General features: G+C 39.0%; 2 protein-coding genes and 1 long non-coding RNA gene across 10 annotated transcripts in view; 2 read left to right on the top strand and 1 right to left on the bottom strand.

Moving 5' to 3' along the window:
* WNK3 (WNK lysine deficient protein kinase 3) overlaps positions 1-12,877 on the top strand; it is a 154,172-nt gene extending 141,295 nt beyond the window's left edge. For all 4 annotated transcript variants that reach the window (XM_035712180.2, XM_035712181.2, XM_025468536.3 and 1 more), the window contains exons 22-23: positions 3,145-3,347; positions 7,409-12,877. In XM_035712180.2, coding sequence (XP_035568073.1) covers positions 3,145-3,347; positions 7,409-7,738 — 533 coding nt within the window. In that variant the 3' untranslated portion in view covers positions 7,739-12,877. The remainder of the gene's footprint in view (positions 1-3,144; positions 3,348-7,408) is intronic.
* A 3,077-nt stretch (positions 12,878-15,954) lies between these two features.
* LOC112673066 (uncharacterized) lies at positions 15,955-20,428 on the bottom strand. Its single transcript, XR_003144656.3, has 3 exons — positions 20,289-20,428; positions 19,990-20,044; positions 15,955-19,853 (listed from the first exon to the last, which is right to left on the bottom strand). It is a non-coding gene; the product is annotated as an uncharacterized LOC112673066 (long non-coding RNA).
* FAM120C (family with sequence similarity 120C) overlaps positions 20,330-23,432 on the top strand; it is a 162,796-nt gene continuing 159,693 nt past the window's right edge. For all 5 annotated transcript variants that reach the window (XR_007409281.1, XM_035712179.2, XM_025468538.3 and 2 more), the window contains exon 1: positions 20,330-21,022. Coding sequence is in view for 4 of the 5 variants with exons in the window: in XM_035712179.2 (XP_035568072.1) it covers positions 20,330-21,022 (693 nt within the window). In the remaining variant the exon portion in view is untranslated. The remainder of the gene's footprint in view (positions 21,023-23,432) is intronic.

The raw sequence follows: 23,432 nt of genomic DNA, 5'->3' as shown, positions 1-23,432 counted from the left end.
AAATAGTTAGCTGATACTAATCTGGTGGTAGTGTGAAGAATATATTGGCTAGAGCTAGGGAGTGAGTCCATTTATTTAGATCATTGTACTCACAGCATTCCATGTATGAGATGATTAAGAGCTTAGAGAATTATGGAAGTGAAAATAGGCAAGAGGTGTTGTATAGGATGAATTGCAATGATGTGGTGATGAATTAGATATTTGTCTGTTTTTGGTTAGATCCAAATGTTCAGAGTCAAGTGACTTGGAGAAAATGTGAAAGATATCACAGAAATAGGACACTTAGGTGAACTGTTATGTGTATTGAATTGAACAATTTATTGACATCCAAGGGGAAAAAACACATTTGGGTTTTGAAATTGGATTGAAGATGGGTCAAGATCTGAGATAAGAGATGGGAACCCATTGCAGTTGGATGGTCACTAAAACTATCTGAATGTGGGCATCACCTTAGGGAACAAACAAACAAACAAACAAACAAACAAAAAGAGCACCAAGTACCATACTCTGGTTTTATTCATTTCATCAGTAAGAAATGAATATTAAAGAATATCTTTGAAGTTAAGTAATGTCATAAGTAATGTTGACATTTTTTATAAATGGTAAAACATTTGTACAGTACTTCTTTTCATGTAAGTATTTTCTCGTTTGTGAGCTTCAAATTAAGTGATCTTTTATGGTATATGAAAAACTCTTAAATGAAATCAATAAATAATTGTCCTTTTCATGTGTAGAGTATAGTTAGGCCCTGGATAACGTTCAAATCACATTTTCTGCTTCTCATGTAGCACTTTATTCTTGATAACTTCTGGAAGGTATGTGTGTGCATATCATTCTGTTGCCTACTTAGGAGTCTTGCCCTTGGCCCCTATTTCATTTAAATACCTGCTTGGTTTGCTAATCATTTCTTCACTTGCTGGCTTTTGTGCCACTGGTGCAACATCCATCATTACCATCAATTGAGAGTTCAAGATCACTTGTTCCATCAGAGCTGTACACAAGAATCCTGACATTGGGCTTTCCCTTAGTGCAGAAATGTTCTTAAATGAATGACATTCCAACTTAGCTTTATGTGACACAATTTTTTTTTAAGAAACTAAGGGGAATAAGCACAAAAGTACTCCTTGGAAGAAGTGGGGTGGGCAAAAATGCTGGCACTAACTTGTATATGGTTCTGGCTATCTTCTCCTTTTTACTCCTGCCTGCTGACATTTTTCCAGGGTAAGAAGACAATCTTAGGTTTCAGCTCCAGAGTCTTACCCAATATCATTCTATTTGTTCCATCACTGGAGTTGATGGAGAATTAGATGAACGTGCAGAGGGATTACAGGAAAAAATGTCTTTATTATAGGCTGACTTGGTGTCTTTGAGTTTTAAGTCTTAGAAAAGGAGAAAAAATAAATAAATAAATAAAAAAGAAAAGGAGAGACTTCCAGCAAAATTGGTATGTCCTTTTGGTATCTCATGGTTGCCCAAAATGTAGTATCCATGATTTTGATAAAACTCATTTGTATATGTGAATATGGTCCAATTAATTCATTAAGCTATTCTCTTTTTTTTATTTTTTTATTTTTTTATTAAGCTATTCTTAAGCAAATTTCATTAATATATTTTCATTTAAGATTTAATCTCCTTGAATCTAAGCTTTTAGTAGTGCAGAATTCGTTGAGAATCACAGATTTTGTATAAGCAATCATTAAGATTATCATGTTCCTCCTTTTGAAGCAATTTCCCCCATTCATTTCCCAGTGTCTTCTGTGGTACAGTAGAAGGTACACTGACCTAATTGTCTGGATACCTGGGTTCTAGCTGAGCACATAGCCTCAGCTTCTGGATCCCATTCTTTTCATTGAAAAAAAAAAAAAGAATACTTGTTGAGCCTATATCACAGGCCTGTTGTAAGTCTCAAAAATGATAAAGAAAATTACTTTGAAAGTGTCAATATGGAGGCTTTTTGTATCATCTTCTGCAATTTCTATATTTTTCATAATTAAAAAACTACCATAATAAATGTACAAGAAATTTTCATATGCTTGTTTAATAAAATCCCTGAAAATGTTATTGTGCTTATATTTCACAACTCTATTTCCTAAAATTCATTTTAAATCCACTCTCTTGGGGGATCCCTGGGTGGTTCAGTGGTTTAGCTCCTGCCTTTGGCCCAGGGCGCGATCCTGGAGTCCCGGGATCGAGTCCCACATCGGGCTCCTGGCATGGAGCCTGCTTCTCCCTCCTCCTGTGTCTCTGCCTCTCTCTCTCTCTCTATGTCTATCATGAATAAATAAATAAATAAATCTTAAAAAAAATAAAAAAAATAAACCCACTCTCTTAAGTTTTGGTGTGTAAATCAGAGGAATTGGAACTTCATGAATTTTTTTCTGTGAAAATGATTTAGTGAATGTGTATAATAGTACTAAATAATTTAAAGACTTAGTGTGACGTTCAGATTAGGAAATTTTTTTTTTGGCAGAGACTTCTATAATTGATTTGTTTCATTTATTTGGACATCTTATGCTCTACAACTCTTGAGGTTCACAGACCATCTGCATTCTTGTTTCTGCCATTTATCATTAAACAAAAATATTGGTTAGAAAATTAGATTCTGGTTTTCTGATGCTGGTTGAAAGTCAGTATGGTATATTGAAAAGAGAGAGCATCCTTGTCTACACAGGCCTGATTCAGTTGGTAACTAATTGCAAGAACTCATCATACTTATTCTGGGGCTCATTCACCCATTATAAAACAAGTGGTTTGAATTAGACTTCTAAGATTCTTTGCAATTTTAACATTCTATGGTTGTTTTTTGAACTCTTCTAAATATCTATCTGAGGAAACTAATATAAAGATTATAATTGATACTGTTTTTAGAAATATTGTTTATTATATTTGACTTATAACTTCTACCTTATTTGACTTAAACCAAGGTGACCATATAATTTGCCATCCAAATAGAGGAAACTTTTGAAAGCTAATAATTACTCCAGGGCAGCAGCTTTTAAACCAGAACTGTCCCAGATAAACTCAAATATCTGGTTACCCTATATGTACCCTATATGTGAATTTCTGTCAACTGCATTATTGGCCAAAATCAGTATTTATCAGTTTTAATTCCTTTTTGTGATTTTCCTGTTTTTTTTCTTCTAGATCCACTGTGTGTGGAAAGTAATGTAGCATCATGCCAGCAGTCTCCAGCTAGTAAAAAAGGGATGTTCACAGACGACTTACATAAATTGGTGGATGACTGGACAAAGGAAGCAGTAGGAAATTCTCTAATTAAGCCAAGTTTAAACCAACTCAAACAGAGTCAACACAAACTCGAGACAGAAAACTGGAACAAAGTATATGAAGTAAGTTGGTTTTATGTGTTCCTCTTTATTTATGAGAACTAAAACCAGGGGCACCTGGGTGGCTCACTTGGTTAAGGATCTGACTCTTGATCTCAGCTCAGGTCATGATCTCAGGGTTGTAAGTTCAAGCCCCACATTGGGCTTCATGCTGGGCATGGAGCTTACTTTAAAAAAAAAAAGAACTAAAACCATAAAAATTGATTCACTTAGGCCTATGGTTAAAGTCACTATGAGAGAATGGTGTGATTTGACAACATAGAGATTTTTATCCTCGTCTAGATTCATTATGTCTTGGAGCAAATTATCTTTTAGACAAGAGGTCAGCAAAGTTTTTCTGAGAAGGGGCCAGCTAGGAAATACTTTCAAGCCATGTAGTTGCAACTAGTCAATTCTGTCATAGGGCAAAAGCAGCCATCGACAAATCATAAATGAGTGCATGTGGCTTTGTTCCATTAAAACTTGATTTGCAAAAAGAGGTGGCAGACTGTAGATTTCTGTCCCTTGTTTTAGACTCTTATACCTGAAAAAATAAACATCAAGTATCAAAAGAAAGCATCTGTAGCGAGGATTAATTCAGTCCTGTGGTGCAAGAAAAGTTTGGGTTTTGAGGAAAAGGTATCATATGTTGTATGTCAATATTCTTAGAACTATTAAGTGATCTCATTTGTTTGGTTTAAGAAATAATTTCAAAGCTTTTTAAGCTAGAATACTATAAAAGGCATCTTAAGTTTACAGATGAGATGCCTAGTTAATTGCATATGGCCTTAGTCAGATGTACATGTATTTGAGATATAGAAAGATGTCCTGAATGCATTCTGGATTGGGAAGAAGGCAGGCTTATAGAACAGTACATACAGTATTTGTTTAAAATTACGTATATTAGATATATGTATATACACATAGAAATGAGAAAAGCCATTAACAATAGGCTGGATGGTGGAATCTGGGCCTTATTTTACTTTGTACTTCTCTGTTTGGATTTTTAAAGTATTTTTCAAAATTAGTAAATCTATTAAAATGTGTATCAGGGCTTAGAATCTGAACCCTCATAATTGAAATATATTTGTGTGCTGTGTTATGTATGTATGTGTATATTTGTACACATGTATGTATGTGTATATTTGTAGTCATTGTATATAGTTTAGTAAAGGAAGTCTGAAAATACGTTTAGTGTTAATCTTGAATAGAAATTTCAAAAACCTAGACTTCCCAAACTAGTAAGCAGCATATCTTCTTGGGGACTCTGTGTATTTATCTTATTCCTGGCACCGATTTATACACAGATAGTATCACCATTGTAAAAATTGGAAGGCTTTAGAGGCAAATTTCAAGGCATAAATGCATTGGTGCTGCCATTGAGAGATCCTCTGAATACTGTGAATGGAGACTTTTGTTGACTAGTAGGAGGGTGGTTTTTTGCAGTATAATGGGGGATTTTTGGAGGGAGAGTGAGTAGAAAATGGAGTATGAACAAAAGTGGTGAAGGACACAGAATTGGGTTCCAGTGTCAACTCAGTCACTTACTAGTTGTGTGACTATAGGCAAGTCATCTGTGCCTCAATGTCTATGTCCTTAAAACAGAGATACTTACCTGCCTTATAAGATTGCTGTGAGGATTAAATGAGGTGTAACACCTATAAAGTGACTAGCACAAAGTAGTAATATTTTTGTATTTTGAGTTCAGTTGATTACATCTTTGTGTGGAAAGCTCATCTCCTAATCTAATGTTCTTGCTTGTTACTGGTCTGTGGCCTTACTTAGAAAATTTTGTCACAATTATGTCAGGCCCTTTACTTTGTGCCAAGCGCCCTACTAGGCACTGGATTTGATGAGCAAAAACAAGTATGTGCCCTCTCTCATGGAACTTACACTCTGGTGGGACAGTTAGATATGAACAGACTAATATAAATAAATATAAAATTGTAGCTGTAATATGGACTACAAAGGAAAAATATAGGATATCATATAGTAAGAGATTTGATCTAATAAAAGGAAGTCAAGCTTTCCCTGAGAAAGTGATGATTGAACAGAGATCTGAAGAATGAGTAGGTGTTGACTAGGTGAAAAAGGAAGGGGATATGATTCCAAGCAGAAAGAAGAGCATATGCAAAAGCCATGTATGGCTAAAGGGATTACAAGGGGACTGAAAATAGGCCCATTTGGCTGAAGTGAAGAGAGCAGAGAGGAGCTGGTGCACAGTGACTCTAAGGACGTTGGGAGGGCCTTAAAAGTAGTGATGATAAGGAACTTTGTCTATTTTAAGAAAGCTAGATAGCAAAAAAAAAAAAAAATTGGATAGCCATTGAAGCCCTAGGGTTAACATCACATTTGCTTTTTGAAAAGGTTATTCTGACTTGAAACAAGAAGAAAGGATTTTTGGGGGTAAGGATACGAGTTGATAGATCGGTTAAAATTTAGTCACAGTAGTGCAGATAAAGAGAAGTTGAGATGAAGAAAAGTGAACAGATTCTAAGAATGTTTAAGAGAGAAAATGGGGGAGCCTGGGTGGCTGAGTCAGTTAAGTGTCTGACTCTTCATCCCAGCTCAGGTCTTGATCTTGGGGTCATGAGTCAAGCCCTGCTTTAGGCTTCACACTGGGCATGGAGCCTACTTAAAAAAAGGAGATAGAGAAAATGGACAAGATTTAGTGATGGAATAGATGTATGGCAGAGGGAAGGGATCAAGACTAGGTTTCTGGCTGGCATTACTGGCTATCATTCCAGCATGCCAATTACTGAGATGTGGAACATGAGTAGGCAGTGCGTTTTGGTAGAGGAAAGACCATAGGTCATTTGAATCTCAAATCCCTTTGAAATATGCAAGAAAAGGTTAAGTATAACAAATCATCTCTCATTGTCTTTTTTAAAAATAAAAACCACATTATTTGTAAAATAATATTGTTCATAGAATTTAATAAATGCAGTAAAGTACAGATCTTAAAACAGCACCTTCTAATCCCACTACCTAGAAATTATTGTCACTAACTTTAGATAAACACCATTTCAGATATCTTTCTATGTTTGTATTTAGATACATGGAAATGACTTTATAAAAATGCAATCATATATATATGCTCTTTTGAATCAGAAGTATTAAATTTAATTTTACTTTAACAGGACAAAAACACTGATACGAAGAAGGGATTACTGAACTTGAAGTGAAAGTATTTTTTTCACCTCAAGAGATGTAGTCATTCATTCTTGAATCAAGCAAAAGCCTTTAGCTTTAGTTTGAAAGTTTATTTGAAAGGCTTTTAGCTTGACTATTCAGTTTAGAAGAACTAAGCATTTGGGACTGATACCAAACTCTAAGTGGGATTTATTTACTTTCATTAGACATATTATTACCATGTGCATAAGATTTCAGTAATCTCTGTATGTGTGCATAATCACAAGAAGACATGATAAGAAGAGTCAGGCAGGAATATATTTTCACAATACTGCCAAAAACATAATTGTCTTGAGTTTAAACTTCCAAAAATGCTACAGGAACATTAGACTTTAAGGCAATGAGTAGAAGTGGGTAGGGAGGTGACATTTGTTGAGCACTTACTATATATGCCACGCTCTTTTCCCTTGTGTCACACTAAATCATGCTTCTCTGTCTCCAAAGAATTATGTAGTAAGCTGGGCTATTATTGTCTGTGGTGCTGAATGAGAGAATTCATGGGGCTGGCAAAAGGAAATAAAGATAGAAGAGTAGTGCTAGCATAAAGAAAGGCGATGACACTAACTGGACAGACATTTAGCAGGGTCCTTGGAGTAGGCTGGAACTCTATTCAAATCCTTACCTCACTATAAAGTTGCTTAGTGATATTAGGTGTTACCAATTTTGAGCTTCGGTTTCCTTAATCTGAAAATGCCTACTTTGCAGGGCAGTAGTGAAGAGGAAGTGAAAGAAGGTATGCAACAATGCTTGGTACACAGATAGGTGGTCTAAAAGTGGTACCCATTTATAGTAATAATGGGAATAGTAAGCCAGAAAGAATAGGAAGGAATATAGATGGGTAAAAGCATCAACCAAATGAACTGATCTTTTGTTTTTATTTTTGTTTTTGTTAGAATACTCCATCTACTATGGGCTACACATCAACATGGATTTCTTCTCTGTCCCAAATCCGTGGAGCTGTCCCAACCTCCATGCCACAAGGACTCCCACTCCCTTCATTTCCTGGGCCATTATCATCATATGGAATGCCCCATGTTTGTCAGTATAATGCTGTGGGGGGGCCAGGGTACCCAGTACAGTGGGTAGGAATTTCAGGAACACCACAACAGTCTGTAGTAATTCCTACTCAATCTGGGGGACCATTCCAGCCAGGAATGAATTTACAGGCATTTCCAGCTTCATCAGTGCAGAATCCATCTGCAATCCCTCCTGGTCCCAAATGAATCAGAGTAGATGATGAAGAAAAGGGAGATTTTTTCAGAATTATTTTCAGGACACCTAAGATACTAAACGTTCTTCTTGGGTTCTGCCACATTTTCCCTCATTTGAGTTTACTTTCCACTGTACTTTTTCATTCCATTGTGGTATTTTATATAGCTCATCATTCTGTAGAACTGTGCAGTTTGTACATAGAACACTGCACACAGAAATGTTTTTTCACTGCAAATCCTATCCTCTTTGATACTTGATTTTTTTAAAAAATACCGTTCAGAATGCTTTAATAAGCTCAGCTTGAGCATTACCATTTCCAGGACACTTTTCATGAATTGCTGAGAAGCCCCCATTTTTTACTGCTGCTATCTGCAGCTGGATGATACTTTAAAATGTATAAAAACTATTTAAATTGATATTCCCCAAACGTGGACGAAGTGAGACCCTCCAAAAGCTGGAGTCTTATGGGATTCTTCACATGTTTATCTTAGGTTTACTTTCACAGAAGGCAGGGTAACTTACTGCAGGAAACATTTTGGTATATAAAATTAGAATAACTTTGTCAACCAATATAGACCGTGAGCCCTTTTTAATGTGATTTTCTTCCCGTCTTCACAGCAGGAGGAGTGAAGCCTTGTTTTAGGTGAGGCGGAGAGAAAGGAAAAAACAGAACTGTAACAGTTCCTTGATTCTGCAGATACTGTAGCTGCTTTAGGATTTCAATAGTAATTCAAAGCAGCTATCTCCTTGTTTCTCATGTGCACACTACATTGTTTTGGGGCATCTGAGAGGCATTGGTTTGGCTTGCATTCTTTTGCAAGGGATATATTGCAGCTGATATGAATCTCATTTTGGGGGAATCTTTGTATTCCTAACAAAGAGGATTCAAGTTACACCTCTCAATCCATTCTTCTGAAGTAAAATGTACTTGACAAGTTGGTTGTAGGTTTTGAGACTTACACATGAAACACTGGCTTTACAGGGTTCTAAAATGTGGGGTATACACTGTCCTGCAGTGAGATAGTAGACCCTTGAAGGACACTATTTAAGTTGCCCTTAGCTTCTTTTTTTTACTACAATTTTTTTAGTTGTTATAATTTCTTATTAGTATATATAGCATCCTAGATGATTTTAGATCTTATGATTTTGGCAGCCTCTTTAAAATCTGAGAGAGATTACTGTCAAGTTGCACTTTACTGGGTTTTATCCAGTTTTAGGAGGAGGTGAGGCAGTGTCAAAATACACTTTTGGCTTTCGAGGAGGTTAACTATAATAATCTTAAAAGGCTAGTCACAGAGTTACCTAATGTTCAGTCTGTGAAACCCAAATAGAATTCTTAAATGGTATTAATCAACTACCACATATACATGTTTAAAATACTTTCCACTCTGAAAATTTCAAGCTCAAATTTCTAGTACACATTTACCTGATAATGAGCTGTCTACTGGTAAACATTCCAAAATTTCACCCAACATTTCTTTTAACAGATTTTCCTCCATATTCCCCTAAAATTTTTACCCCAAGAGCTTGCCAGGTAATGAGGAAAATTTAATAGGTATACATTTTTTTTTGCATAGCCTACTTTGTGACATTCAGTACCCTTTTTCAAAAAATGTGTCTAATATTGCTTAGCTAAGGATCACACTAAATATCATAAAGATTGATTCTGTCATTATCCTTTGGGGTGTCTAAGGCAGCATTTTCAGAATTACCGTTTATAAGAGTCACAGTTTCTTTTCATAAAACATACTCTGGTTTGGGTGATTCTTTCTAAATCTTATGTACAGATTCTTCAAATTTCTTCTACAGTATTGGTTTTCAAGTTGCAGTGATTTTAGGACATTAGCATTAATGCAAATGCTTACATTGCAGTATTTTCCATGTGTACAAAAACAATGCACCTAAAATCCGTAATTCTTTAAAACTGCTCATGTTTTATTATAATAGTTGGTTTTGTGTAATTACACTAAGACTTAATACCTATAAAGTGAAAATCCTGCAGGTTTTAAGATCCCTTCTTCTCTAGATGTAATCTTTTTAAACCGTGTACCCCAGGATGAAAAAACTTCCATGGATGACATGCACAATTACATTTATTATTGGCTGCTCTACATCAAATGTCCCACATTTTGCCACCACTTCTGTTTTATGTATAGCCTGCAGACTTTTGCAGTGCCTTGTAATATTTAGAATCTTTTCAGATTTTTTTGCTGGAAAGAAAAGTAGTCTTCTAAAGTTTGAAGATGGTGAATAGTGTACTGCTGTCTCCGTGCTGACTGCAGTAGTTGGATTAACATATGTTATGTATATATTATGTATATGTAACATGTATAAGTTTAAAGATACAGAAAAAGTGAGTTTGTGCAGAAATTAAGAAACGGTGTTACATCACTGTAGGGTTTTTTTCCCCCATTACTTAAATGTTGATTCAGATTATAGTCACTTTGTGAATATTGGCTAGTTTTTTATCTAGGGGTTTTGCATTATTTCATAATTTTGTGAACTCATATAATAGTGCTGTTTTCATCCTTGCTGAGGTGATTTTCCTCCCCAGAAATAATTAACTCTTGAGGTGAAGCTCAGAAATTCCCTTCTTACTTAACTATGAGCCTACTATATAACAGGAGCCTTCTTCCCATTTCCAAAAAAACACACAAACCTGTCCTTTTCATAGGAGAAAAACAGTTGTACTAAAGTACCCTGCTTGTAAAGTTTATTTGGGGGATAGTCTCTATGTTCAACCACCATGTTTACTTCTCAAAGTACAAGTCTGACAATAGTACTGTATCTCCATATGTGGCAATGTGAGCATTTCATCATGAAGTACATGCTGCTATGTTTGTGAAGTTGGGTGTAACATCATAAGACTATGAAACCAGTATTGGTATAAATCTAATGAAAATAACCCTATGTATATTTGTAGCAGTCTTGAATCTCTATTTAAGGTAATTTGCTGTAATATAACAAATATCCATTTTGTTTTTCATCCTTTTCTTGCCAATTTTATATCAAGCATGAATTCTAATGGTTTGACAGCAAAATTATCTGTGAAAGTTTAAAAGGCACTTTTCCGCTGTAATTTTTGGATTGAGTGTGGAGTGTTATGTGCAGTATGATGGGATGTATCATTTTAGAACCCCAGATTTAATTCCAGTCCAGTTACTTTTGTTTATCTACCTCGTTTTCAGTACAGAAGTGAACACTGCCTGTGAAACTTGCTTTTTTTTTGCCTTGATTCTCAGTATACTTTCAGGTTATAAATCTGGCCTGCCTCCTAGTCCCAGTGCTAACCATGAGTTCGAGTTGAGAGGGACCATCACTCTGCCACCAATCTGTGTTTAAGTGATAAGAGCCATGTGCCTCTGCAGAATAAGCTTTGGGGATTTGTGGATGACAGCAGAGAAGTAAATCCAGCTGGTGGCAATATAGGACTTGATTTAAGGGTCAGTCATAAAATAAATGCTAAGAAAGTATCTAAATTAGACAGTCCAGTGCCTGTAACTTTGCATCTTTTATTAAAGATGCATTTCTTGTCCGTGTGCCTAAAGGGCTAAAGGTTGAAATTGCTTTAACTACCACAATGAAATATTTGATAAATCCTATAGCAGTGGCCTGTCATTCAGCATACTGGTAGGTACTTGCAGTGGCATTTTGTTACCTTAAAATGGCTATATGCTTTTAGTTGAATTGTAGTTGGTGGTAACTGTTTATTTGATCTCTAAAGTTTATTGGAGGCATTGACTTTTTTCTTTGTTGTCTTTTCTGAATGATGAAATGATGCATTCCTTTTCTTTTTCCAGAAAACCTAGCTAATGTTTATAAGCCACATGCTCCTTGTTTCACATGTTTACTGTAACACTACAGCATATTTAATGTTAGCAAAATACTGTATTTCAGGCTTCATGCACAAATACATTCCTGAGGTTTATTTGCCATCAGTTTGAAATTTGGTTATTTAATCTTCTGTTTGGTTTAGAAAAACTTGAGATTTGAGGTGGTGTGCAGGTCATTTTCTAGAATAGATTGTTCATTTTTTCATTCTGTAGTGTACTGGGGACTTTTTATCCCCCCTTTGTTTTGAAGGTGAACCAGAAAGGGGGTATGTTGTAGAAAAGGCCATTGATTTGATAAATATAATTTCTGGGATTCAGTTTCTTTTAAAAACAATCCAGACTGTAAAATTGTGACACTCAAACTTGGTAAAATCCTTTGAAATTGGTATGAAGTTTTGTTGGAGCCAAATGCTTTCAGATCATCATGGAAGTAGTCTTTGTATGTGAAGGATGAACACAAACATTGGTCAGGGTCCTTGCTAGCTAACATAGGCAGGGGCCTGGGATAGTGGCTAGGTTACACTGAAGTTATTTTCAACTGAGATAGTTGAAAGAGTGTACAAACCAACAGCTTCCATTCTGGAAGGTTTTCTTTTAATTTAAAAAAAAAACTCAAAAAGGCTAAAGTCAAGCAAGAAGGGAAAAGAGAAACTGGGCCCTTGAAAAAAAATGTGCGGGTGTAAAATAAACTCCTAAATGTGTGCTTGTCATCCTTTTAGGTTTTTGTTTTTGTTTTTTAAGTTGCATTTCTTTTTCACTATAAGCTAAGATTTCAGATTGAGGTTTGTGGTCCAGAACATACCCTCAGCAGAAATAGTGACTGATCGGAAAGTGCAGTTGTTCAAGGTCTGTCATGCTCAATCTCTTAAAGCTGTCATTTGTTTGATATGAATATTAAGCATGTAGACCTAGTGCAGCATGGGAGCCACTCAGGAAGTTTATGCAATTAATAAACTTTCATGCATAATTTACTATGAAGTATGCAGACTTTCAGCCACTTCTCTACACTTAACATTTAGTTGTATATGTGAACTCTCCTTCCTTAATTGGGGAATGTAGCATTATATAGAATGTTGTTAAACTCAATTTTAATCCTTCTTGACATTAACTTTTTTTTTTTTTTGGTAAACCAAGTGATCTGCCTTTAAGCAGTTGTCTGTTTTTGGTTCTTTGAAACTGTGATTTTTATTTCATTTGTACCCAGCCATTGTAAGTATTTTGTTTTGTTTCTTGGAAATTTTGTTTTGAAACGAAAATAAAGGCTGTGTTATAAAATGAGTATGCTATCTTATTAAAATGCTTTCACAGTCACTGCAATCACCTGTCTTAAACTGATTCTTCATTTATCAAATGTAATTTAGCAGATTTAAAAAATGTAGTCCTAAATAAATAAAATCTTAAGAAAAAAAAGTGCAGCCCGGTAGCTCAGCGGTTTAGTGCCGCCTTCAGCCCAGGGCCTGATCCTGGAGACCCGGGATTGAGTCCCACGTTCAGACTCCCTGCATGGAGCCTGCTTCTCCCTCTGCCTGTGTCTCTGCCTCTCTGTCTCTCTCTGTCTCTCTGCCTCTCTCTCATGAATAAATAAATAAAATCTTTAAAAAAAATTAGTCCTATAAATTATGCTGGCTGAACAAATTAACCAAGATAATCAAGATTATCTCTTGATGTATACAGCTCTAGCAAAAATTGAGTTGTACCTCTTCTCCACTCTTATTAAGGAACTATACTTGTAACTGTCACTATGATTTTCTGAGTATTTATTGTGTTATCTAGACTTTTACTTGTGATAGTTTTAATTTCAAAACAATCCTATAGGCTAAATCTGTTACTGTCTCTACAGAGAAAATTAATGTATCAGAGAGATTAAAGAATTTGCCCTGGTAATATAGCTAGGAAATGGTAAAGCCTGAATCCAGAACCAGATCTGTCTGACTCCCAAGCTCATGGGAAAAACCCCAGGCCACACATTTCTTGGATATACTGTAAAGAAAAATAATGCAAATACATTTACAATAAGTCTTCATCTATTATTAGGATTAGTATGTACTCTTTTTAACATATCTTTCATTAGGTTGTAGCCAGTGCTTGTTTCATAATTTTAGGAGTAGAAGTATGTGTTTATGGTACAAATAAGGATTCAAGATGTGCCCTTTGCGCAAACTTATTAAGGAGATTTCCTTTCATATTGACAATGTATATGGTACACCCTTAGAAAAAATTACATTTGGAAACTTCCCTCCCATATTTCTCATTTACCACACCACAGTGACTTGGGAAACTGCCAAATGAGGTGCGATCACTTGTTCACTTTGATAACTTATTAGAATAGTGCATATGTTATGCAAACAGCCCTGGGGTAAGTTAGAAGCCTATCAAAAATATTTAAGATTAGCTGAGGATTTTATAAATATTTTTTTAAAATCTATTACCTTGATATATTGACCCAGTAATGCTGAGGCATTCTATCTTAGATGATCCCTAAAGGTAGGATACAAGGTACATAGTGGAACAAGCATGGCATGGGTTTTGATTCACAGACCTCTCAAACCTCCATTTTCTCATTTGTAAAATGAGGTGGTTGTATTAAATGAGATCTGTAGAAGCAGCTATGTCTGTCCCTAATGAACTAATTGTGTTTATTGTGAGATATCTCTCTCCGGTGACTTTCACACTAAATTTGTAATTAGGAATCAGGCTGGTTTGGAAATTGGCCCTCATTCTTACTACAGTTAATACAGATATACTTTTTAGAGTGCAGCAGACCTGGATTTGTAGTCTAGCTTTGTGAACTTGGGAAAACTGCTACACTTTTCCACCTCAACTTCTTTATCTGTAAAAAAAGGATAGCTGCCTTAGTTGGGCTGTTTCTAGACTAAATGATAAAGCATATAAAGGACTGGTACATAGTAGGTTTGCTCAAATAATAGTAACGACTACTCAAGGGACCTTACATTATCACTATTTTAAAAGAAGAGGAAACAGGTGACAAACTGAACCCAACCTGTGAGTCAGTGTGAGATTCATTGGTGGAAAAGATTAGGTATTGGCCCAAAAGGTGCTAGAGGATGTAACAGAGTGGGGGTTCAGAGGTGAACATGTCTATGTTGGGGGATAAGACCATATAAAACCCATGTAAAGTGTGCACCACTAGATAAAAGAATGAGATGGCAGAATTGTCTGGCCTAAAGAGTTTAGAAGGAGCTGAAATAGTAGTAGTCGGGGAAAAGAGGGTACAGTGTTACAACAGAAGCTCAAGACAGAAATAAAGGTGTACAGCATAGGTAATGGTCCAAATAGGAGCAGGACCTTGTGATAGATAAATGAATTGGACTAGCTCACATGCATGTTACAAATGAGAAAATAGCCTCAGGAATTTAACCAGTATTTGTAAGGTTTCTTCATCCCAGCTCAGAGATTCTCAACCCTGACTGCATATTAAAATCACCTGGGGAGCTATGTAAAGCATAGCAATGTGAATATACTTAACATTACTGAATTGTGCAGGTAAAAATGGTTAAAATGGTAAATTTTGTATGTATTTTACCACAATTAAAAAAAACGCATGTGTGTCCCATCCCTACAACCAGTATCGTTACATACACATATTAATGTAATTAGGGTTGAGAACCACTGTCCTTGTTTACTAATCAAATGACTTCCCTGCTTGCTACTAGCCAGTTGCTGGTTCAAGAAAAACAAGAAATATGGCAGCCTCATTAGACCTTCTAATGAACTATTTCCTATAACCATATGAGCTTATAGCCTCTCATACAGGCCCCAAGGTTCTGGGCAATAGAGAAAGCTAAGTGGGCCCCTTGCAGAAACTGAACAGCTTGTTGCTACTTGAGTGGAAGATACCAGAAGATTGAGTCCAATGTGAACTCTCCATACCAACTTCTTATGCTTCTTTCCACCTTTCCTGATAAGAATGAACATTAATTAGGTATGTACTGTGCCAGTTACTAAGCTAAGCACTCTACATCATTTAACCTCCACAAGCTTCTGAGGTAAGTATCATTACTATTTCCCTTCTAAGCTCCTCAACTGTCGAAAACTGCTTTCTCCCAGTGTCCAGCTTTATTCCTGGCATGTAGCAGGTACCAAATCTGTAGAATGAATTAATAAGTTCTTATTTCACAGATACAGTAAGGGATCAAGAGGCTAAGTAACTTGTTAGATAGCTAATAAGGAGTTGAACTAGTATTGGAATCCAGATCTTGGCTCCAAAGCATGCACTTTAACTACTATTCTGTGACATCTACTATCCCCTTCTGCTCTCAGGGCTTTGACCTATGTTATCTCTACCCTCTCTGGTCTATCCAGCATGAAGTTTCTCCTGTATTAGGTATGTTAAGACTCTTGTGTCCAAGTAATAGAAATCAATTTGAACAAGCTTAAGCAAAAAGAATTTATTATAAAGATGGTGGTGTCTCACAAAATCCAGGGATAATGCAAATGGGCTTTAGGAACAAATACATCAGGTGCTTGAATGCAGCCAGGATTTTTCATCTCTTCACCAACCAGCTCAATCCCAAATTCTCTGTGAAGGTACATAAAGAATGCTTCCTGCTGCAACCATGAGGATAAAGTAGAGAAAGGGTGCTGGGAAGACAAAACAATAGATGTTTACCTGTACTCCTCCTCTTAAACTGCCCATAAACACATGCCACTTTCCCCACATCTACAATTCCAAAAACGCAAATACCTAACAATCCACGGCCAACTACAAGTCACATGCCCCTTCCTCTACTTCAGCGACAGTCTAAATGTGGCTCCTCTTGATCCTGCAACCTTTTGTAAACTTAACCACTACCAATAGATCTAATATGAGAAATAGATTAACCATGATCAAAATCCCCTTTTAGGAGAGGAGAGGGGCACACCATTATCAGCTACCAAGTCCAAATATGCACCATTTCCACCTGGATAGGAATAAAAGTAAATTACAGGCATAGAAAAACTTATGGGAGTCAATTTACTGATGCACCTTCTCACTTAACCAGTCTACTTGGGCCGAGGGCATGTTCTAGAAGAGAAGTGATTCTCAAATTTGAGAGTGCATTATAATAGTCACCTGAAGGTGAGACCTGCAAAAACTTTCTCAACACAAACAGTCCCTTCAAACACCTAGGTCAAGAGACTTGACCAAACTTTAGTATAGCTTCTAGAAGCCTAAGGCTAGTCCCTGAGATGACTCATTTCCCATTTGGAAAGCTCAGGGCTGTCAACAGAATTTATAGTTTGCTTTAGCCAACACTTAAAGATAGCCCCCTGACCTCCCATTTTTAGAGCATTTACTAAAAAAGGCTTACACCTGTGAGCTCTTCCCCTCCGTCCCCTCTTACAACTCAGAAAGATCTTTCTTAAGGACCTGAGAGCCATTCCTTTGAAATGTAATCATCAGGAAGGTTAGGCCTCTATTTCCCAGTCTCTGTAGGACAGCACCCTAATTTCCGTAAGTGCCAGCTAGCAGACCTAGCTGGCCTAATCGCTTTTACACTCTTGCCCACTCTTTGTAATTTTTCACTACCCTGACTCTACTTGAGCCCCTGCACCCTCCTTCATCCTCCCTCATCCTTCCTTTAAAATACCCAGTCACCTCTGCACAAGTGGGAACAGAGCCCAGCTTTTTCCCCAACTGACAGTAGTTACTGAATAAAATGTTTTCACTGCTTTTATTTCAAGATTTTAAAAAAAAATTCTAGTGACCATGGTAAAATTGGTTTCAGGAGTAGAATTTAGTGATTCATCACTTATATATAACACCCAGTGCTCATCACAAGTGCCCTCATCACCCAGTTTTCACTGCTTTAACTAATGTCAGGTTTTGTTTATCTTTGACATTACTTAAAAACACAGATTGCTGGCCCCACTCACAGAGTTTGATTCTGGAGGTCTGAGGTGAAGCCTGAGAATTCCTAACAGTTTGTAGGTGATGCTGATGTGCAGGTCCAGGGACCATCCTTTGAAAATCACCATTTTGACTCATGGTCTCTATTCACTAGATATGATTTTCTAGTGATACAACTTCCTCAAAACCTCACTTGACTGCCTGTGGATTTCATTTGAGGGGACTCAGAATGCTAATAACAAGTCCAAGAACCTTGTCAAATTATAATCTTTGTTTTTTTTTTTTAAATTATAATCTTTGAATCTTAAGATCTACTAAAGGGAATAACCTGGCTCAGCCTGTTGCAGCTTCTCTTAGTACTCTACTGAATGACTTGGCTTATTCTCCCTGGCATTCTACTCAAGCTATACCCAAGTTCAGAGGTTGGGTAGATAATAATAGGCTGAGTTCAAGGCTATGAAGTGTGTGTGTGTGTCTTTTAAAATATTTATGAGAGAGAGATAAGCAGACTCCACCTGAGTGCGGAGCCTGACGTGGGGCTTGATCCCAGAACCCTGAGATCACAAACTGAGCCAAAACTTAACTGACTGAGCCACCCAGGTGCCCTGCCTCTCTTTTCCGATCTGCTTTGGGCATGTTATACCTATTCTCTCTTCTTTGCATTTCAGCTGAATGTATTTACAGAGGAAAATATCATCACATTTGGGGATCTGGAGGACAAGGAATCTATGGAGGTTTAGACAGATAACCACATTCCAATTACCTAGATGCCAATTTCCTAATCAGTGAACATTTGAAATGAGAAAGTTCTGCTTTAAGTTAGCAAAGCCCATGAACATCTGACACTCAGCAATTGAAGATCTCTTGATACAGGCAGAAGGGCTGCTCTGTTTAGAGTCCTGAGAGTAATAAGCAACTGCCTCACTGCCAAATAACACAAAATGCCAACTTCCCATTAACTGATGTGGGAGATCACTAATCTCTGCCAGTTCCATATTTTGGGATCTATAAATTGCCACACTCCATTTCTCCTATCAGTTTTTGAAGGGATTTTTTTTTCATCATAAGTAGTTTCTAATCCAATTCTGTCTTAAAAGTAATAATAGTAAGGATATGGGGTTGCCTCACAGAAACCAATGACCAAGAATGCTTCAGGAATGATACAGAACCTGGAACTTAAACACAAGACTATATCTCACTTCTGTGCTGAGAATCTGCATTTTTCTTCCCTTTCTATAGAGTACATTTTACTTCTTTCCCTCTGGTGGTGAAATTGCTGACAGCTTCCAAGTTTTATGTTTAGAGAAAAACTGATCTCTCTGGTCCAATTCCAACTTTCCAGGGAATGAGATTCTGATTGATCCAGCTTGGATTGTCTATCTTTGACCCATTCAGTTATGGTTATATGAACTAGAAAACCTCTATTCTTTCCATCTTTCATCCCTTTGAGCCACTGCTCTCTCCTTTTACTAAGAGTTACCTATGTGCACTGCTTCACCATCTATTCTTTGCCAGTATGGCTTGTTCTATCTGCACTATTCTTTCATGATAAATTCCTTTATGGAGCTTGAAGCATTTTCAGCTTTTGCATCCTGATAGACTGTTCTCAGACTTTCATTTATCTGGACTACTCTTGGGTTCTGCACTTTTATATTCTAACTTGGCCTACCATTATCTCCCATCTTTCATTATGTTCCAAGCCAGGTCTGGCTACACTACTCCCTATTACAAACAGATCTTCTATTTTGTTGTCCTCCTGCTAAAAGAGTGGGCCCTAAAAGCCAGTCAGAAGACTGATGCTACATCAGAATCAACTAAAAAGCATGCTGAAAGTCTATTTTTCAAAAGATTATGATTCTGTACGTCTGGAATTGTAGCCCTTGCAGTTATTCTGCAAGAGCTCCCAGATTCACAATGAGGTTTGGAAACAAAGGTCCAAACTAAAAGACACTGTAGCTCTGTGACTACCTTGCAGTTTAATTTGTGTTGGTGCTTATTTCCCAGACCAAAGACGTTCTGGAAAAAAAAAAGTGATAATTTCACTTTGTCTCTGCATTGCCTTGGGCAAATAAGTAACGTCAACTTCACTACTCATAAACTGGGGCCAACAACTCTTCGAAGAATTACGGTAGTTAAAAGTTAAGTAGAGTACTACAGAAATGTTGGTTACCACTTTTACGTTTCATGTGTGTCCCATCTCATTCATTAAAAGATACGCATATTATACCACCCCCCCCCCGGAAAATGCTCCCTCCTCAGGAATTTTAGCGTTGTTTAGCTGAACTCAATTAATCCACTCTACTTCCTTTCCCATGGTGCATCACTTCTTCCCCCAAACTCCTTTTCCTGGGAAAGGCGGTAAACAGCCTGAAGCAATTCGGCGGATGCAGGGAGTTGGGATTGCAAATCCTAAACACGTTTCACGCCCCGTCACTTCGAGTCCTGTGAGCGCAAGGGCAGAAAGGGTTGGTAATCTTGTTCCTCGACTGCATCCTGAGGCCATAAAGAAGACTACAACTCCCAGGATGCCCCCTCCGCCCCGCCCCACTATCCCTCCCCCAAGCTAGAAAGCGTGTACCATAGAGAAGACGAGGCAACATGGCTCCCGGAGGTGGAAGGAAGAGGCTTCACCCCTTTTGAAGCGGTGAAGATCGGCCAGAGAGGGGGGAGAAAAAAAAAGAAGTCACTAGAGCCCGTCATCGCTTTTATCCTCCTAGCCTCTCCTGAGTCCGGTCGGCCTCACCCCTCCTCCCCACTCCGCCCTCGTCCTCTCGCTCGTTTCCCCCCTCCCCCTCAGGATTCCTTTTCCCACCCCCTCGCCCCCTGCGGAGTGCGCACGCGCCCGCCCCCAGCTTCGCGCCCAGATCGCCGCCTAACCTGCTCGCGCAGCCGCCGTCTCGTCTGCCCACCGACGAAGCATGGGCGTCCAGGGCTTCCAAGAGTTCCTGGAGAAGCGCTGTCCCGGGGCCGTGGTGCCCGTGGACCTCCTCAAACTCGCGCGCACGGTCTCGCGCCAGCAGCAACAGCACCAGCATCGTCAGCTGCCGCCTACGGCAGCGCTAGCACCCGGGGCTCCACGCGCCGCCAGAGGCTCCGCACCTCTGCAACCGCCGCTCCCGCCCGCTGCCTTGGGTGCCTACTCCGGGGGCGCGGGGCCGACTCGTCACCATCACCCCGCTCACCACTTCCACCACCAGGGCCAGGCGCACCCTGGGCTGCACCCGCCACCACCGCCGCTTCCCCCTCCGCTGCCTGGGGCCCGGGTGCTTGTGGACGCGGGCTCGGCGCTTCCGCGGCTTTATGGTGGCTACCAGACGGATTGGGTGTGTGGCGGCCAATGGAACGCCATGCTGGGCTACTTGTCAGCGCTGTGCCAGGCTTGTGCCTATCCCGGCGGCGACGGCCTGGAGCTGGTGGTCATGTTCCCCGGGGGCCTTGGAAAGGACCGGCTGGCCGAATGGGGCCGTCGGTGCCAGGCCGAGCGGCAGACAGCGCAACTGATCGTGGGACACGTGGGCAACAAGGGCACCCCTCCTCCACGGGCCTGGTTCCTGCCACCGGCCTGCCTGAGCCACTGCGTGAGGCTAGCACTCATCCGCTTCCGGGTCAAGGTGAGGGAGGGGCCGGATCTTAAATAATATGCCCACACCTATTCCCTCCCAGCTAAACACCTAACCACCCACCCACTAACCTGCTCCCCATCTACTCGCTCACCGACTTAGCAGCTAATCCACTTGCCTAACTATCCTTTATCATTCTATCCATCTACCCACCCTTTCATACCACCTCATACCAATTTGCCCACCAACACAACCACATCTCTACTCATGTCATCCCAATAACTCCCTTTACCTTCGTTTATCCAGTGGCCTATCCCAGGGTTTTAGCCGAATTTCTTTTGTCGCCCCATCTTTCTCCTGCTGTCTTCTGCCTTACGCTGAAATGGCTTTTTTCCAAATTTTACCAGTTGGTACCTCTGTATGTCTCCTTCCAACCTTGCAGCAAATCAAACATGTTAATCGAATACCTTTCTAGATCTTTCCCCACCATTTGACCCTGTCCGCTTTTTTTTTTTACTGCTGTATTCAGCCTTTTTTCACTTCAACATGCTATCTCCTCCTGCCTTAGCCTAAACAAATAAAAAACCCACTGATTCAGTCACTGTTCAACAAATATTAGACCACTGAGAGAGGGATTTAAAGGACATGTGAGACATGATTTCCTGCCCTTGGAAAATCAAGTATATAAACATGAAAGATTTATTTAATGGTTTAAGTGTATGTGATTATGCTTTTACGATACAGACTGTAAGTACAGTATCTGCTTTGTGTGTGTTGGGGGATATCTGTGGGCTAAATGGGTCAGGGGAGGGAGGCTTCCTTGAAGAACTGGATCTCTAGTTCTACAGGGTTGGGTTGGATTTGAATGAGTTACAGGTTTGGGAGGGCTGCTTTATGTGGGAGAAAGAAAATGAGCGGAAGCAAAAAGGAATATGCATGTCAGGCCCCATGGACAGTTAAGTCCAATCTCTGCATGTAGTTGGTCACTGCATATGGGGTCTGGGGAACAGCTGGGCAGCAGCATCTCCAGTTCTTGGCACCACTCCTATTGCTCTGTTGCTCTCCCATACTCTTAGGTTTCAAGTTCTTATGTGTGGGGAATACCAAGGCTTTTGAGAAGTAAAGGAGGTGGGCAGGAAGAAGAAAAAGTAGTACAGGGTTGGGTAGGACAAAACCTCAAACCCATTTTCCAACCAAGGCTCTTGGGTATGTGGTCACAATTAGAAGACAGGACAGGGAATTGTGAGCATCATAAAGAAATTGTCCTGGGTAGAGTAATGTGGAAGGAAAACTCATCTGAGAGACTATAAAGACCTGCAACAAGCTTGCAGTGGTCAGAGAGTTTGTGGCTACAAACTTCTGTCATGCTAGAACTCCTTGTACATATTCTTAAATCTGTGCCTGGGTTGGATACAACATCCAGTAAAGAGCCATCTCAAATATACAAAGTAAGAAAAAATAATATAGCAGGCATTCATTTGTTTTCCCTCAAGACTGAACATTTTTCAGTAGATTCTTCATTTATGACAGTTCTTTCCATTTTGTTTTCATTGCTACCACTCGAGCTTTAAGGACTTTTTAACTCAGTGGCATTATTAACCTGGTTGCTGGTGACAATGACTGATGGAATGCTTATTTTGTGCCAGGTGCTAATCTATGTGCTGTAACAACAAAATTTCTTTCATTTGATCCTCACAATAACCTGTGAAGCAGTATTATCCCTGTTATCCAAATGTGGAAACTGAGGCACAGGAGGTTTAGAAAGTTGCCCAAAGTCACCAAGCAATAAATGGCAGAGCTGAGGGATCCCTGGGTGGCGCAGCGGTTTGGCGCCTGCCTTTGGCCCAGGGCACGATCCTGGAGACCCGGGATCGAATCCCACGTCGGGCTCCCGGTGCATGGAGCCTGCTTCTCCCTCTGCCTATGTCTCTGCCTCTCTCTCTCTGTGACTATCATAAATAATAAATTAAAAAAAAATGGCAGAGCTGAGATTTTGAGGTTAATGCCCAGGCAGTCTGGCTCCAGAGCTCATGCTCTTAACAATGGTGCTCTAAGATGAATCTTTCTAAAGTGCCAATGTGATTAGATCATTCCCCCTACTCACCTAAAATCTTTCCTGGTTCTGGATAAAGACAGGTCTGGGTCATTAATTTATTTCATTTATTGCTTGCTGTAGACTAGGTACTATGCCTGTTGCCAGGGGTTAAGAGGTTAAAAAAAAAAAAGGAATCCTTATACTTAAGGAGGTCAGTTTAGTAAAAGACAAAACCAAGTTGCAGATATGATACTGTGAGCTAATTGCAAATGATGAAAAATATGGCCCTTACAGGGGGCATGGTTAATTCTGAGTGAGGGTTTAAAAGTTGGGAGAGGCTTCACGGTTTGGTGCTTAGCCATGAAGAGGGCTGGGAAGGATAGTTTGGGTAGTGGACAAAGGTGTGGAGACCTAAAATGGCCAGCC

This window comes from Canis lupus, chromosome X (assembly GCF_003254725.2).
Source record: "Canis lupus dingo isolate Sandy chromosome X, ASM325472v2, whole genome shotgun sequence".
Lineage (NCBI taxonomy): Eukaryota > Metazoa > Chordata > Mammalia > Carnivora > Canidae > Canis > Canis lupus.
The sequence above is the reverse complement of the archived record's forward strand: the minus strand, read 5'-3'. Positions and strand labels throughout refer to the sequence as shown.